The sequence below is a fragment of the Ptychodera flava genome, chromosome 8 (assembly GCF_041260155.1).
Source record: "Ptychodera flava strain L36383 chromosome 8, AS_Pfla_20210202, whole genome shotgun sequence".
In the NCBI taxonomy this organism is placed as follows: Eukaryota; Metazoa; Hemichordata; class Enteropneusta; family Ptychoderidae; genus Ptychodera; species Ptychodera flava.
Window position 1 is genome coordinate 30,066,374 of NC_091935.1, and position 15,193 is coordinate 30,081,566.

At 35.7% G+C, this 15,193-nt stretch overlaps 1 protein-coding gene across 1 annotated transcript; it reads left to right on the forward strand.

Moving 5' to 3' along the window:
* Window positions 1-645: 645 nt before the first annotated feature.
* On the forward strand, window positions 646-13,305 carry LOC139139009 (coiled-coil domain-containing protein 24-like). Its single transcript, XM_070707694.1, has 10 exons — window positions 646-805; window positions 1,344-1,700; window positions 2,132-2,295; window positions 2,801-2,874; window positions 4,139-4,238; window positions 4,781-4,873; window positions 5,183-5,310; window positions 5,733-5,829; window positions 7,101-7,311; window positions 8,184-13,305. The coding sequence occupies exons 2-10, from the start codon at window positions 1,539-1,541 to the stop codon at window positions 8,367-8,369; spliced, it is 1,215 nt and encodes a 404-aa protein (XP_070563795.1). The 5' UTR covers window positions 646-805; window positions 1,344-1,538; the 3' UTR covers window positions 8,370-13,305.
* Window positions 13,306-15,193: the final 1,888 nt, after the last annotated feature.

Consider the following 15,193-nt stretch of genomic DNA (forward strand, 5'->3'; position numbering starts at 1 on the left):
ACACAAAAGTAATTCTGAAGGCCGTAACATCCAGGCTCAATATTTTAAAGTATTCCTGAAAAATTACAATAAGTCAAAGATTGGTATTCAATTGGACGTAATGGCCCAGCCTGCTCTGCTATGCTGGTCACTGTCTGTTGATTTGACAGGCTGGGGTGTGTTTGATATAGCAATACACACAGGAGGAAACATTTTACACTGATGCCAGTAGCCGATAAAAGTTTTTTTTCTTGTCTGAATGTTTGACGGCAGAAGTGGTCGGAAATAACATTAAACGACAACAATTTCATCCAGGTTTTATTCTTTTTTATTCAAACATAAAACTTCAAGACATTCACGGATAAGTAACACAGAACAACCCAGCGAATCTGCCACTTATGCACCTTGCAAAGGATATAAACCTGATTCTGTTTAAAAAACAAAAGTTCACCATTCACAAATGGGAGGGCGCTATTCAACAGTTTAGCCGCTAATTAAAAATAAATGGTTATTATGTCAAATTTCAACGTCAGCTGTTATCTTATGAAATGTTTCTGTCGACTGAATTGAAAATACGCGTCAGTATGTCTTCCAATTTTGATTAAATTTGATTTCACCGATCGTGGACGTCACGAATTACCGACCGCCATTTTGATGACGTAGAACACACAGGCAGCCATTTTGTGAATTTCTCGTCCTGGAATCTCTAGCTCCTCGAGTACCACCAAAATCAAGACTGCTTACAGCTGTGTCCGAATGCTTTTTGAAGTGACAATGTAAAGCATCTATGGAGAAGCTTTATCCACTTGCTATGTGAATGTTCAAGGTAGAGTACCATTTACCTTAGAGCTGTATATTTCATACAAGTGTTGTAGCTTCGTAACGTAAATTGACGAATCTAGCCGACTTGTTTATGTTGACATGGTAATAAGCCTAGCGCCTCATCGAAGTTTTGAAAACTAGGTATATAGCTTGTCCGTAATCGGAACCAATGGTCTTACGATTATGACTGAAAAAGGATCAAAGGGGAAGTCATTCAGTTATAGCGGCTAACGTGTCAACGGCGTGATTTTCTGAAAATGTTGGATAGGCATGTGCACTTGCTCCATTCAGTGTACGGTCTGAGGAACTGTAACCCGCAGCATACGTATATTGTGCATAATAGTGGAAGCCAAGGGGTGAGGCCTCGGAACAAGTTCTCCCAAAGCATTTATCTTATCCTCTTAACATAGACGTTGTTATGGTGGCTTTTATATCCATTACTCAATACTGATATTTTAGTTTTCAATGTGAATGTGATCATAAAATCTACTGTTGTGCAAAGTTCAAGATTTCTACATGATGGCTCCTTTTCTTTTATTCAGCATATCGTGTCACCAAATTTAGTCATTGTAGAAGATTTTACAGAAGAATTACGAGGATATATTCACTCCTGGCAGGAAATAAGTGATAAAGTAACTGGACTGGTAGTACAAATGATACTGTCAAAATGTGAATAAAATCAGGTACAACACAGTTACGGGACTGATTCTGCCACCTTGAGGAGACGTCAGCCTTAAATGGTGATGACAGAGCCGCTACCATATGATTTACAGGCCTTTGAGCCTCCTCCATCTCTGTGGAAATTGGTGCAAGAGAATGTGGCACAGGAAGAGAGAGGGGAAATCCGGGAGATTCTCGGTGACTCCCTGGTGGAACAGAGCCTGGAGCTCCATACAGAGGTATGTGTCAAACAAGGCAAGGTGATATGGGTGATTCAATGTGGGTACATGAAAGTGTAAGCTGATACGTTGAGTACCTGTTGACCAAACTGAAAAAGAAAATATTTCTTCTTGTGGGCAAATGCTGTTATGTTATGGCACAACATTTCTTTTCTTGTGGTACATTAGTAGTTCTGCGTTTATTATTAAGGTTTCACATTTCTTTTATTACAAACTGCATAAGATGGTTACAAGAAATGAAAAATGAACAATTTCAACTTTTTACATGTACTTGGAAATTTTCTAGCCTGGTCAGAACATTTCCAGAAGAGAAACCCTTTTCCCGCTGCAGCCATAAAACTAACAAGAGAAATCTCTACGTTGGCATGTCTGACAGTACCTATGTGGTCGTTACAAGGAATGGCTAAACCTGTTGTATCTGTTTTTCACAGGTTGAACTTTTGTTAGAAATATGGAGAGATTACAGAGAGGAAACCAATGGACTTATACCAAGGAGGAGGACTTTGCCAGAACCTCCGCAAGTCAGACAAAGTCTAGTGAATCATATCAAAATTTTAGTCGGTAGTATAAAAGAGAAAGCCAAAGAGGAGGGAAGGTAATTGCATATCTTTATTCACCTTTTACCAGTTTTTAAAGTAGAAAAACCTTGCTGTTTGTCAGATAATTCTCATTCAGATAGTTAAGTGATCATTGTTGATCATTATATGAAATTCAGTGTGGTGTTTGATGTTGTTATTGAAGTCAATATTTGAATCTCGACAAAAACCTCTAGAAAAGAGTGAGAAAAACTTGCTGTTTGTCAGATAATATGTATTTCTCTGAAAATGTCTGTAATGATTTTATAATGTTTTGAAAAAAAATGTACCAACGAATCTTATGTTATTGAGTCAAATCATAAAAGGAGTCTTTTTCCAGTGTCTATGTTGAAATCCATGATAATCATGAGATATTTGATCAGGTCTCACCAAGCATTTGTTGAGTCTATGTATTCTATAATTATGTTTGTCATCATATCATCTGATCTGATATCATGTTGTGGTGAACAACTGATAATTTTCACCATTTTGCCCTAACAGAGTGTTGTATCCTCCCTCTTTCAGACCCTCAGACTCAATATTTACAGATAGCAATAGTGAAGTTTTAGCCTATGTCATGCAGGAGAAGGTCAGAAAGGGTGAGTGATTTCATCCAAGTCAACACGTTCATCGTCACACGATCATTGTCACACATACAAGAGAAACACTGTAACCTTGTTGACAGCGTCGATAGTTTTGTAAATGATATAATCAGTTGACCAAGAAGAGATTTTAAAATACATTAGCATGTTTATTATCTCATTATATGTGGTGTTTGTGTGGTCTTGGTATTTCTTTCAGCAGTTGATAGATTATATAAAACACAATAAACGCACAATACCCAAGCAGTTACAAATTATGTTCAGTCTATTTGTTACGAACATAATTGCGTTAGTGAAGGCTACAAAATTGACCGCTCAATTTATTCCAAAGCAGTGATTAGTTTTTTGGACTTTGCTCATGTACAGAGATAGAATTTTGGTGTGGTGGATAGAATGAATGGTTTGCAGTTTTGAGGGATTATGCACCATTTGTGTGTTGTTGATAATGTAGTTTTAGGAAAAACTACAAATGTGCAATTTTGAAAAAGCAAAACTTGGAACAGAAGGTTGATGTAATCATTGAAAGGAATTGATATGTTGTCCTTCTGGGCTGTCAGTAAGTCTGGATAAGTATAGTGTGAAAAAATTAGAAGAAAAATGTAGCAACATCAGACCATTATGTATCCTCCAGACTAAATTGACATTTCATGGCTACTTTCACTGGAAATTACCTGTGATTGTAGGAAATTTACATATTATGTATACTGGTATAGGACAGACTCAGAGAAATTCCTTGAAAACTAAATTGATATGATGTAAAGAATTCAGGAATGTTTTTCTCAAAGGCACACTGATATGACTAGTGACATTTCATCTTAAAGAGAGAAAACGATAAAACAAAGTTGATGTAATCATTGAAAGGAATTGATATCAATGAGGTACTGGGTTGACACATTCATACTCTAAAAGAACAATTAGTTGTGATTCCATAATTGTGAACAAAATTAACTCATGACCATTCTGCCATAAAACAGGTCATTGTAAGGGTCCAGATTATTACTTCTTCAGCTCTGATATCTGATGTCTCAAAATTGCCTCATAATCATTTTGTTTTTTAATGTACCATACAATTATAATCCACTGACAAAGCTGATCAGTCAACTTATCATGTCGTTAACAAGTGAAAGTGGAAATTCCTAGTGCACCAATTTTTTGTTTTGTAGACACCATACCTGTAGTATCATGAACCGTATCTCAGTGTGTGTTTGTCAAATATATTATGCATCACAATCATAAATCTCTTTAAATCTCTCTTTTTCAGGCACTTCAAGTCCAAGCAATATGAAAAGACCATCGACAGCAACCAGTTCTAGAGATGGTAGAGAAACTCCATTGATGACGCCCTCTAGTGATGGAGATATGTAAGTACACAATGCTAATCTCTGTTCTTTACCTTAGTACACCTATTATGTAGAAGTGAACTATAAGTATTGTAGACCTAATATGGATTGTAATGTATACAGATCTGAGATTAGTAAGAATTACAGTTTTACAAAGAGTGGTACTTCCATCAGGGATCATCTCAGTTCATGATCAGTGGGTTTATTAGTGACACATGTTCCATATGATCAGAAACGTTTAGACAGTAACTTTGTATATAGAGTGATTGAAGATTTATCAAGAAGCATTTAGTCATGTGATTATGGTAACCTTGCTGATAGCAAGACAACAATGTAAAAGCAAAAATACAAATAATGGTCACTTGTGCACTTTGTGAGAGCTACACTCTCAGTGGCAGACAATGGGAAGAAACAAGGCTATGAAATCTGATAAATAAAAGTCAAGTATTATTTTTCCTTCTTTCTAAACATTGTACCCCAGAATGACGTGTAGATGTAACAGAATTACCGAAAGCCCTTACTTTTCCTTGATCTGATCAGAGTTGTTTTATGATTTCATTCAGGTTATCGTTGTCATCCACCATCAGTGACCAAGTAGACTCTGTGAAAGAACAGTTGAATATCTTGAAAATAGATGAAGTTGTCCAGCAACTGAGGTAAGGCTTTCAATAATGTTCTGCTCTAGTATGGTACCAGAAGTGGTATTACTGTAGGTGGTAACAGTAGTAGTAATGACACCATTTGCAGTGTTTTTTGAAGCTTTCAATCGGTTGAAAAGATCATTTTCTGCTACTAGATGATTTCATCAAGATTCTCTGTTGAACACACTCAATGCGTGCAGTGTATGAGAATCTATATCTGTCAACATTGTATCAAGTCAACCATGCATGACAAGGGTTCTAATTCTCAATACCAGATCTTGAAGTACGTCATCTAATGAGTCTTTCCATTCTTGTTGCATGTAGACTTACTCTAGAAGATGAAATTCAGACCTTACTGCGAGATATCGCATTTCTTCAAGACTGTCTTGAAGAAGAGTCAGATTTCAGGGCCAAGTCAGTCATGTCAGTACACAGGGAACCAACACTGTCAGGTGAGATATACATAAACAACGTGATTGGTTAATCAGTGCCATATGAACCATGCTGTTTGGCCAATCTTGTGAGTCAGACGTTCTGATTAGCTAAGTGTACCGGTATAATAACGCCTGATTTATATTGATATTTCACTGTTAAATTTGTCCTTTGAAACAAAAGTTTGTCATGAACAGTGCTGCACTGTTATCTGGCGTGATCTTGATTCAGTACCAGAACAGGCTTTAGATATTTGTTAAAATCATCCCTTCAAGAAAACTACATGGGGCAGGAAGGATAACATCAAGTTTTGAAAACCAACACTCTGCCAGAATTTACTTGATTGTGTGATTTTCCATCAATGTAAGATCAAAACTGCTTGGTCTTCCTCTGTTGATCTTTCAATTACAACCGTAACATCTCTAATTTCTTTGATTTTCAGATTTGAAAGAGGAACGAGCCAAACTACAAAGAGTCGGTGAGAGTTCATTGCCAACCACACCACCTGGCAAAAGGTCCCTGCCAACAGTAGCCACAAGGTGAGTTTTGAGTACAGAGTATTATCTTTCACTCTGTAACTCAGTATTTGAAATTTGGCAATTACTGTACTTCATGGATTCAGGTTACCATCACAGACGCTGTATTTGTGTGTGTGTGAGTGTGTCTGTCTAGCTTTCTGTTTGCAACATTTCACAAAACTAGTGTTGTGTCTCCAGTTTAATTGACAACATCAGGACTGTGCCAAACTCTGTACAGGGAGAGGTAATATTACCTTTTGTGACAGAGAAATTTGTCACATGCCAGTCATTTCTGTTCAATTTACCCAATTTTGCAGTAAAGTATTGCAGTAATACAGAATGGCAAAAGTGCAGCTGCAGTTCTGTGTTGTCAGTGTTATTGAAGTTAGTGTGCATCATGGTTGTGAAAAAGTCCTCAGAAAATAGTTTTGTACTGTCTGTCAATTCTTACGGTAACGGAAAACTGTAGCCCTGTGAGTAACATTGTACCCAGTGAATTCAGGTAGCAGGGATAAGTATCAATCTTTATCCTGTCAGGCCTATCACTTTCCCATCTGCAGAGTATGTAAAAAGTTTTATTGAGCCAAAACCTATATGTACTTCTATCTACTTGGCATAGTATGTTATAGCAGGTTTAGTCAGTACAAACTTTATCTGCCCACAGGTTTGGAGCAAATCTACCAGTAACCCTTATTCTGCCAAAGCTGTCACTTCCCCATCTGCCACATTGTTACAAAAATGTACTGAGCCAAATCATTGTGTATTTTCACTCACAGTATTTAGCATGGCATGTTGTAGCAGGTTGAGTCAGTCAAAATCATTTCTACACTATCCATGTTGTCAGTAGACAAAGATCTGTCACTCTAGGGCTGCTCTCTACATCCCTCTGTAGAGAGCGCCCTCAAACGATGGATGTTTCAGTCTGTGTTGTCAGGGGCCTTCAATTGTTCATGTCTTTGTAAAAATGTAACACACTGGATATGTTGTGCCTCATTAGTTTTAACCAACTTGACCTGACGGTGATTTATAAACTTGGCAGGATTAGGGTGAAATGAACATTCCCAAGTTACCCGATACAAATGCAATGTTATGCTTGTGTAAATTCCATTTTTGACGAGCTTGTAACTCTGTACGACTGTAGTTTGGTTCTGTCCTGATGTTGTCAATGATACTTTTTGAACCTTGTTTTGGGACATTGGGGTAGAAGGGTTAAATCTGGATTATTTCTGTATATCCACAGTCAGCTCACAATGAACACTGACATTACGTGTTTGTTTGTTTCCCTATTCCAGGAGACTTCCAGCACCCCTCAAACCAAGCAGCCCTAAGATGAGACCTCAGACCGTGTCACCACAAGTCAACGGACCCAAACAGACACCACTCAGAGCTAACCATGGCATAGTGCAGGCAACAAATCCCACTCTGTCAACAACAAATCTTTCATTTCCTGGCAAACAGACACCTCCTGTACCAAGCCCTAGAAGGATAAATATGAAAGCAAACGTAAGTACAGGCCGTTGAATTATAGTTCAATATTTCAAATAAAAGCATTTCCATAACAACAGAGCAAAAGCAACTTTTGTCAAAAATGATGGTTAATATCAAGTAATTTACAATCATGAAAAATCTTAGAAATGATTGAACAATATACCATTATTTTATGTCAGTTACAGAATACCCTTGACCCTCATACATTCTTTTATTTGCAATGTACATGTATTTCGAAAGTCTCTGGCGTTCATTATCATATATTATCATATAAGTGTTGTCTTCTTTGTTTGCTGAAGAAATTTTTTGTACTTTGTGAAACTCTTACTTATTTGAGTTTATCAGAGTTTAAGCCAAATAAGTTTAAACTCAAAATTGTGTGCGTTGTTTAGAAAGAAACAACTCTTCTCCTGAGATTGAAATAGTTCCAGACATCGATGTAAAGTTGTGATCTAGCTCACCTCTGAGTGTAATGCTAAAAGGATTTTACAGTTTGTTTTAGTTGAAATATTGTTGACTGTGCACAAATGCAATGCTTATATAATATTGGCCATATGATGTTTGCTTCAAATTGTTTGATATTGTTACTATCATAGAACATAACATATCTGTAACAATGGGTGAAGACATATAAGTAGGTATTGGTATCGCATTGTAGTCATTGATCTGTCGAAAATCTCTGAGACTTTGGCAAACAAGAGGAATGGACATGCTATGAACCTAATTCATATTCAGACATCTAGCCAGTCAGTTTAAGCTGCTTCTCCCCAATTCCCAATAAACAGGTCCACAATCACCACTGATAACAGTGGGTTTTAGCAAAATTGTGGGGGTGATAGGGTTATATAGATTGAAGATCAATAAAAATGTACATGATGTCATTGCAGGAGAGAGCAGTACTCCGTCCAAGTCGACCCGATGGATCAACAGGAGTTGTTAACCCCAAAAAGATGACAAACTCGCCATCGCCGCCACTTCAGCCATCGCCGCCTTCGTCTGCCGGTCTGAAGAGACCAAGCTCAGCGCAGAGATTCAGGAAAATGGTCTTGGATTATCGGCAAGACGACTCATAGCAGTAGGCATGTGTAGAGTTTCTGTTGTCTGATAAAGCTACCGTAGATCCCAGTGCAGGCTCAGTGTGGGCATTATCCATCCCAAGTTGCTCGTTACATTCCCTGACTGTCTGCTTTCTCAACCAAGTTTGTTGGTTTGTTGTATGTTTTTCAGTTCTTCCAAGTGGTGTTTGACTTTTTTACGCTGAGGAATTTTGACATGTATTTTGCAAGTGTGCCATTCTGATATGGTGCCATCATTGCTTTGCGCTCCTGTATGGATTTGATCTAAGCCGAGGTAATAGTTCAGTGCTTTTGCTACTGTGATTACGAGGCTTAGCATACATCTGTTGTCATCAATAAGGACATGCATCCCTGCACATCATAAAGTATGCTTTTTAGCTCCCATATAATATGCATATGTATATATGCAAATGGGAGGTATTCGTATAAGGTGGAAAAATGTCGTCTGTATGTATGTATGTATGTATGTATGTATGTATGTATGTATGTCCGTCCACATCAAAAACTCCTAAACCGTAGCACCTACTGTCTTAGTATTTGGTGTACAGGTGCACCTAGGGGTGGAGATGTGAATTTGTTCAAATGAACATGTCAGTGCCAAAAATATGCAAATGAGGGGAAAAAAAGGAAAAATCCTGCAAATGGCTAAAACTCAGTAAGCATTGGTCAGATTTGGTTGAAACTTGGTATGCAGATTTCTTTAGGTATTCTAAAGTATATGTGCAAAATTTGGTATGAAATTTGCATGTTTGTATTTTTAGGGTATTTTTTTCCGTTTTTAGTCAAAAAATCTTGTTCTCTGAAGTCGCTCATCTGATTGCTATGAAACTTCATATTCATGTTCCTCAGAATGACCTCAGTCATGCTTGTGCAAATTGTATTGATATTGTCATATATTTGTAATTTTGGGGCAATTTTCATAATTTTGATAAAAAAATTTTTTATCCAAAAACTACTGATTTGATAGCTTTGATATTTGGTATAGGTACAGGTATCTAAGGTTAATCCCAATATAATGTATTGAAGGTATGTTGAAACTGGCAATTTTTTATTTTGGGGCAATTTTTGCCTTTTTGGTCAAAAATTTTTCTCCTAAAACTTGTGATCTGGTAGCTTTGATATCTAGTGTACAGGTTCCTAGGGTTTATGTTAATTTGATATATTTAAAATTAGGATGAAATCTGCAATTTTGTATTTTGGGGGCAATTTTTCTCATTTTTGGTCAAAAAATTTGTTTCTCAAAATTTACCAGTCTGATTGCTTTGATATTTAGTAAACAGGTTCTTAGGGTTTTTGTTAATAAGATATATTGAAATTAAGTTGAAATCCGGAATTTTGAATTTTTGGGGCAACTTTGTGAAACTTTCAGTTTTACTGGGATATCTTTCATTTTGTATTTTTAGGATTTTTTTTGTAATTTTATACCTACTGAAACTAAGAGTATATAATGTGGTGATTTAGTAAGCATTTGATATGGTAAACTGTATTTGGTGTTGAAATGCAGTAAAAAAATCCTCTCAGATTTTGAAAAAATTCCAAACAAATAAATAAAAAATTCAGCCAGAGAAGTTTGACAAAACGAAAAGATGGGAGAGTGGGGAAAAAAGAATGTACAATGGATCGGATAAAAAAGATACTGTAATGTACCTCATCGATCTTCCAGACACAGTCCCTTATCAAATAGTCCACCCCGATGTATTTTTGTGCGCAATTAACCATGCAGTGTATTTTAGTTTAAGATGTCAAGTTAGGTAAGGATTTGAAAGGGATGGTCAAGTTCACCACAGTTTAATTTTATCTCTTGTTTCATCATCCTTGTGTAATTGGTTAAGTTTGTAAGTTGTTCCAGATGTTGATGCACCAGCTGTTCTGGAAGAAAACAATGTTTACTTTTCCGTGTAGGGTTTCTGAGTTGATGATTGTATGTTGAAATTTCTCCATGTATCTGGTGTATAGGCAAAGTGTAAACATTGTTGCATGTTATGTATTTCAGTCTTTGTCAAATATTGTAAATGAAAAATCAAGAACAGTTTACTGTGTACTTGTAAAAGATAACATATTTGTCAATACATAAACTGCCTTGCAGATTGATTGTCTTAAACATTATCACAGGAGTTGAAAAGGAAAAGAAACTAATCAACTAATCAAATTGCTGTAACATATTCACTCTCAGTGCCTGTATAGGCCTATACTTAACTATTTTATCATTACCATGGGCAAGGCACACTTGGGGTCAGTGTCATCACTCGGTGCCAGTCTGTGTATGTCAGTCTGTCTGTATATGTATGTCCATGTTTCATACAATTGTTGACTTGTTTTGATAACTATATGGGAGCGAACAGTGATGTTGTCACTATTTTTCAGTACACTTGTTACACTGAACCAAAACACAGGATGGGTAAAATGTAGAAGATTTTTTTCCCATTACAGTCTAGGCTCTCAGTGTAATACAGTTTCCTTATATCACCACAGTCACTCCAAACTGTTTGAAGACTTGTCTGTCAAAGATTACAGGGTTATGATGTGTAAGATTTGGTTGCCAGTGAGTTCTGACCTAGTGACATTTTATTTCCATAATTTATATGTAAAGCATAAACTGCACAGTATATCATTTTACCTTTGACCTTTCAATAAACATTATAGTTTTGTACCTTGTGTTCCACTTGTGACATTGAAAGCTGTGATGACAAACATTTCAGTTGATGTTCATGTTTTCAAGCTTGTATAAAATGAATAGAGACTGCTTTTCACTCTTGTAAAGTGTGAACATCAGAGCTGTCTCCATATTAGTGCCCTTGTATATTTTGAAATAGTGAAGGTCACTTTCTCAATGCAATTTTGTATGATAAATGCTTCTTTTAGGCTGAACTGGGTTGAAAATGTTGTAATTAAAATTTTGGTGCCATGGTAAAATGTGCATTCTCCAGAGAGTGATAGTGTTATGATGTATTTCCTCACTGCATAACACGATCAAAACTTGGAGTAATGCTAAAACATTTCCTATTCCAAAATATGGACTTTTCAGCGTGATTATTTGTTGTTTATTGTTGTGACTGTGTTGCTAAATAAATGCAACCTCCCTTTCCTAGGATATTTTATTGCATGCAGAAAGTGATGATGTCATTGAAATGTGTGTAATGATTTCACATCACAGCAGTGAGGTTGTTGATGTTGTAAGTCTCAGCATGAGACAAAATGAAGATTTGTTTTTAAAGATATTTTTGTATTTCCATATGCCATGGAATGTATCACTAATATATAATTTTTACATAATTGATAAAAAATTGTGTTTTAAAATGTGTCAGAGTACATCCTTTTCAGATAAAAAGATGTACGTCAGTGCTTCAAAAATGTAAAGAACACTTACCGGTGACCTTCGTTTGGATGAAGTAGAAAGTTCAAGAAATGAAATTTCAGGTGCTTTTGGATGTTTTTATGTTTCTTTACTTTCACCCACATTGAATACAGTGCTGACTGTCTATTGTTTCTTTTTCATCAAGAAAGAAAGCTGTAAATTACCCAATAGGTAAATTTGTGGCACACAAAAAATAAAACAGTCTCTGCAAGTTTTATAACAAGGAGTTTTATGATAGAGAGATGTATCACACTGTTAGAAGTGAACAACAAACTGGAGTGAATCTTGTTCTAAATAATTTTGCCAGATTGTCGTGAAATAATTACTATGACAACATGTCAGTCTTAAAAATGCCCCACCATGTGTGTTTTTCAAATCTGAAGTTCATTTCTCAGTCACTGTCACTCCTACCATAGTGGACAACCGTTTTGCTGCATGTTGCTGTTTAGAATTTTATGTGTGCTGTACATGTTTGAGAATTATATCTTGTGTATAAAAATATGTGGAATAATTTTTGTAAATTAATCTGAAACATTCTTATTTCAGATAGTTGTAAAATGAATATAACTGTGTGGCAATTGTTTAGATTTATCTTTTTTACAACTTCCAGGATTTTGAATATTTGATAGTTTGCTTTTTGTACTCATGCTAACAGATTGTCTTTGTGACTGTTTAACTTTTCCACATTCAAGTACAAATTACATTCGCCATTCACTGTTATACAAACAATAAATAATACTAATACGCAAAAACCAAATAGGCAAATAGAAATGTTTTGCTACAGAATATACTGACTATTTTATGACTTCAGATGTTAATTTATAATGCTATGTTATAAAATTACTAGAAATGTATGCAGTTGAAACTAATTGGTATAGTTTGCAAATTTTTCATAATGTAAGCTGTGGAGGGTCACTGCAGTTGTGAATTTTGCATTGTTCATGTATTGAACTTCGATTTGGACATAAAACCATTGCATGCTGTGTAGTCTGAATATTGACTCACATTCATGCTGGAATTGGGGGAAAAATGCATTGAAAGCATTATTATTTTAGTTGATCTGTAGTTTGTCATTAGACCCATGTGACCTTTCATCCCAATAATACAGTGTAGTTTCTATTGTGTGGAAAATTTCAAATTTAATATTTCATAGTAGAAAAAATGTAGTTTTACCTGAAGATAAGTAACAGTGGTAATTTAGAGCAGAATTCAGTCAATATGGTTGGCTGTGAAAGAGTGTGTACTCAAACTGGTAGCTTCATAAATAAAAAAATGTCAGGATGTAAGGTCATGTAGAGGTCATGAAAATTGCTGGGTATGAACAATTGTTGGGAGTGGCTCTGCAAAAGGTTATGTCAATGTACATTATAGATATGGCCATCTGTTTGCTAGCTTTAAGTCGTAGTTTGTAATCCGTCCATATCTAGAGAATTCGGAATACAGTGTAAATATCTGTCCACAGTTTTCACCACACACTTTGTACAAACTTAAGTATTTTGTGTCATTTTTTTACTCTGGGTAGTCAAGACTGCCTGTGTAATTAGGTTTGATGAAAATAAAAAAAATGTTTTGAAGCAACTCATGGTAACTTGGTCAAGTTTTGTTAATGAGATGTATTTCTCTGTTTGTCTCTGTGTATTGTCCAACCAAGCAGCACAATGTCACAAAACTAGTTTTCCAAATTCTCATGAAGACCCGTCACCACTCTTCTTTCTTCATTCAGATTTGATACGCTTTGCAAGTTCATGGCGGTCCTGCAGTAAACGATGCTGAAGAAAGTATTTCAAAATATTGCTTTTTGCAGACCTTTTAGGCCCCCATGTATCAAAGGCATGTTACAGGGGCCAATGCAAGTACTGTGTCAGTCTGTGTGTGTCAGTCTGTCCATCTGTCTGTCCATCCATAGTCAAAATTTAAGGAACTCTTAACTAAAAGACTGACACAAGTGTGACCAGTTTACCTATGCTGAATGCTTGGATGATATCTAGAACTGATTGGACTCCAGTAATCACAGCTTTCATAATTTACAAAAAAGTGCATGATTTTTCATAAATTTCAAAACTTACTATAAGGATGAAGTTGTTTCAGTGTTGTTTCTATGCTTTTGTGTTATAATTCACATGTTTATACTTTGTAGGATTGTTTCTTTCATTTTCACCAAAACTCTTGTTTTCAGAAAACACCTGTCTAACAGATTTCAAAATTTATTTCTAAAGTTCTAAAGGATAAGCAAGTGAAGATTTGTCCTAATAATGGTGAAATTTGCAGATATAAATTTTTAGCTACAGTTTTTGTATGTTTATCTAGAACATCACATTCTGTGAAACCACTTGTTTGATAGCTCTCAAACATGGTCTACAGGTTCTCAGAGATTATGTCATTCTTACACGTGAAAGTGGTGATGAAAGTTACATATGTAAATTTGTAGGGATAACTTTATCATTTTTGCTCAAAGATATTATTCTCTGAAAGAGCTTGTTCCACAGTGTACAGTTTTACTTATAAGTTTCTCAGGACGACTCCATTCTAAACACGTGAAAATAATTATCAAATTTTGCATATGTAAATTTCAGGGCCAATTATTGCACTTCTGGTCAAACATTGTCAATGCAATTGACCTTCGATAGCATTTCAGTTTGGTTTATAAGTTGCCAGAGGTGATCTTTTTTCTGATTTGTGAAAAAGAGATAAAAAGTTGAAATGTTAACTTATATGACCAATTTTCTCACTTTATGGTCATAATATGCTCTTCTGTGACAGTGTTTCTCATGTAGTGTTCACTTTGATTGGAAATTTTCTGGTTGTAACTTTTCTCTGATTTGTTCAAATGATGTCGAAATTTGCATATATAAATTTTGGGGGCCAAGTTTCACATTTTCGGTTTAAAAAAATCAAAAGCTGCTTTAGTGATCTCGTTGGATTTTTGTGTAGGTGGTACACACACACTGTTTTAGTTTTCCCAAAACTAAGAAACTTGTCATCTTTTCAGTTCCTTCAAAAATTGTGTCGTTTAAATGTTATTTATGAGTTGCCAAAATATGGTGTCGTTTAAATTTTATTAATTCTCTTCATCATTACAGGTATATCACACGGTGGACATGAAAGTCTGTTGTTGACTTTCCGCCTGAAGATTTTAGAACAGTTTTGCAAAAAGAGTGAGTTTATCTCAAGTAAGTGATGGAAATTAAATTAGCTGTCTCTTCCACCGTGGAATTTTCATCTCCTCAGAATCTGGCGGCCAGTTGGAGAAGGTATTCTCTGATGGACAGTGCGTTCTGGACTTTGATAATGCTAGGTATTCACTGCTACCTCATAGAAATATTTCCACAAATGAAATAGCCACAACAAGACAAAACATTATATCGATATAGCGACAACCGTTTCTACATTCCCTAAGTAAAATTAAGTCTCTAAATTTCATAAACTAATGAATAATTTTCGCTTTCTGCAACTCTCACAATAACTT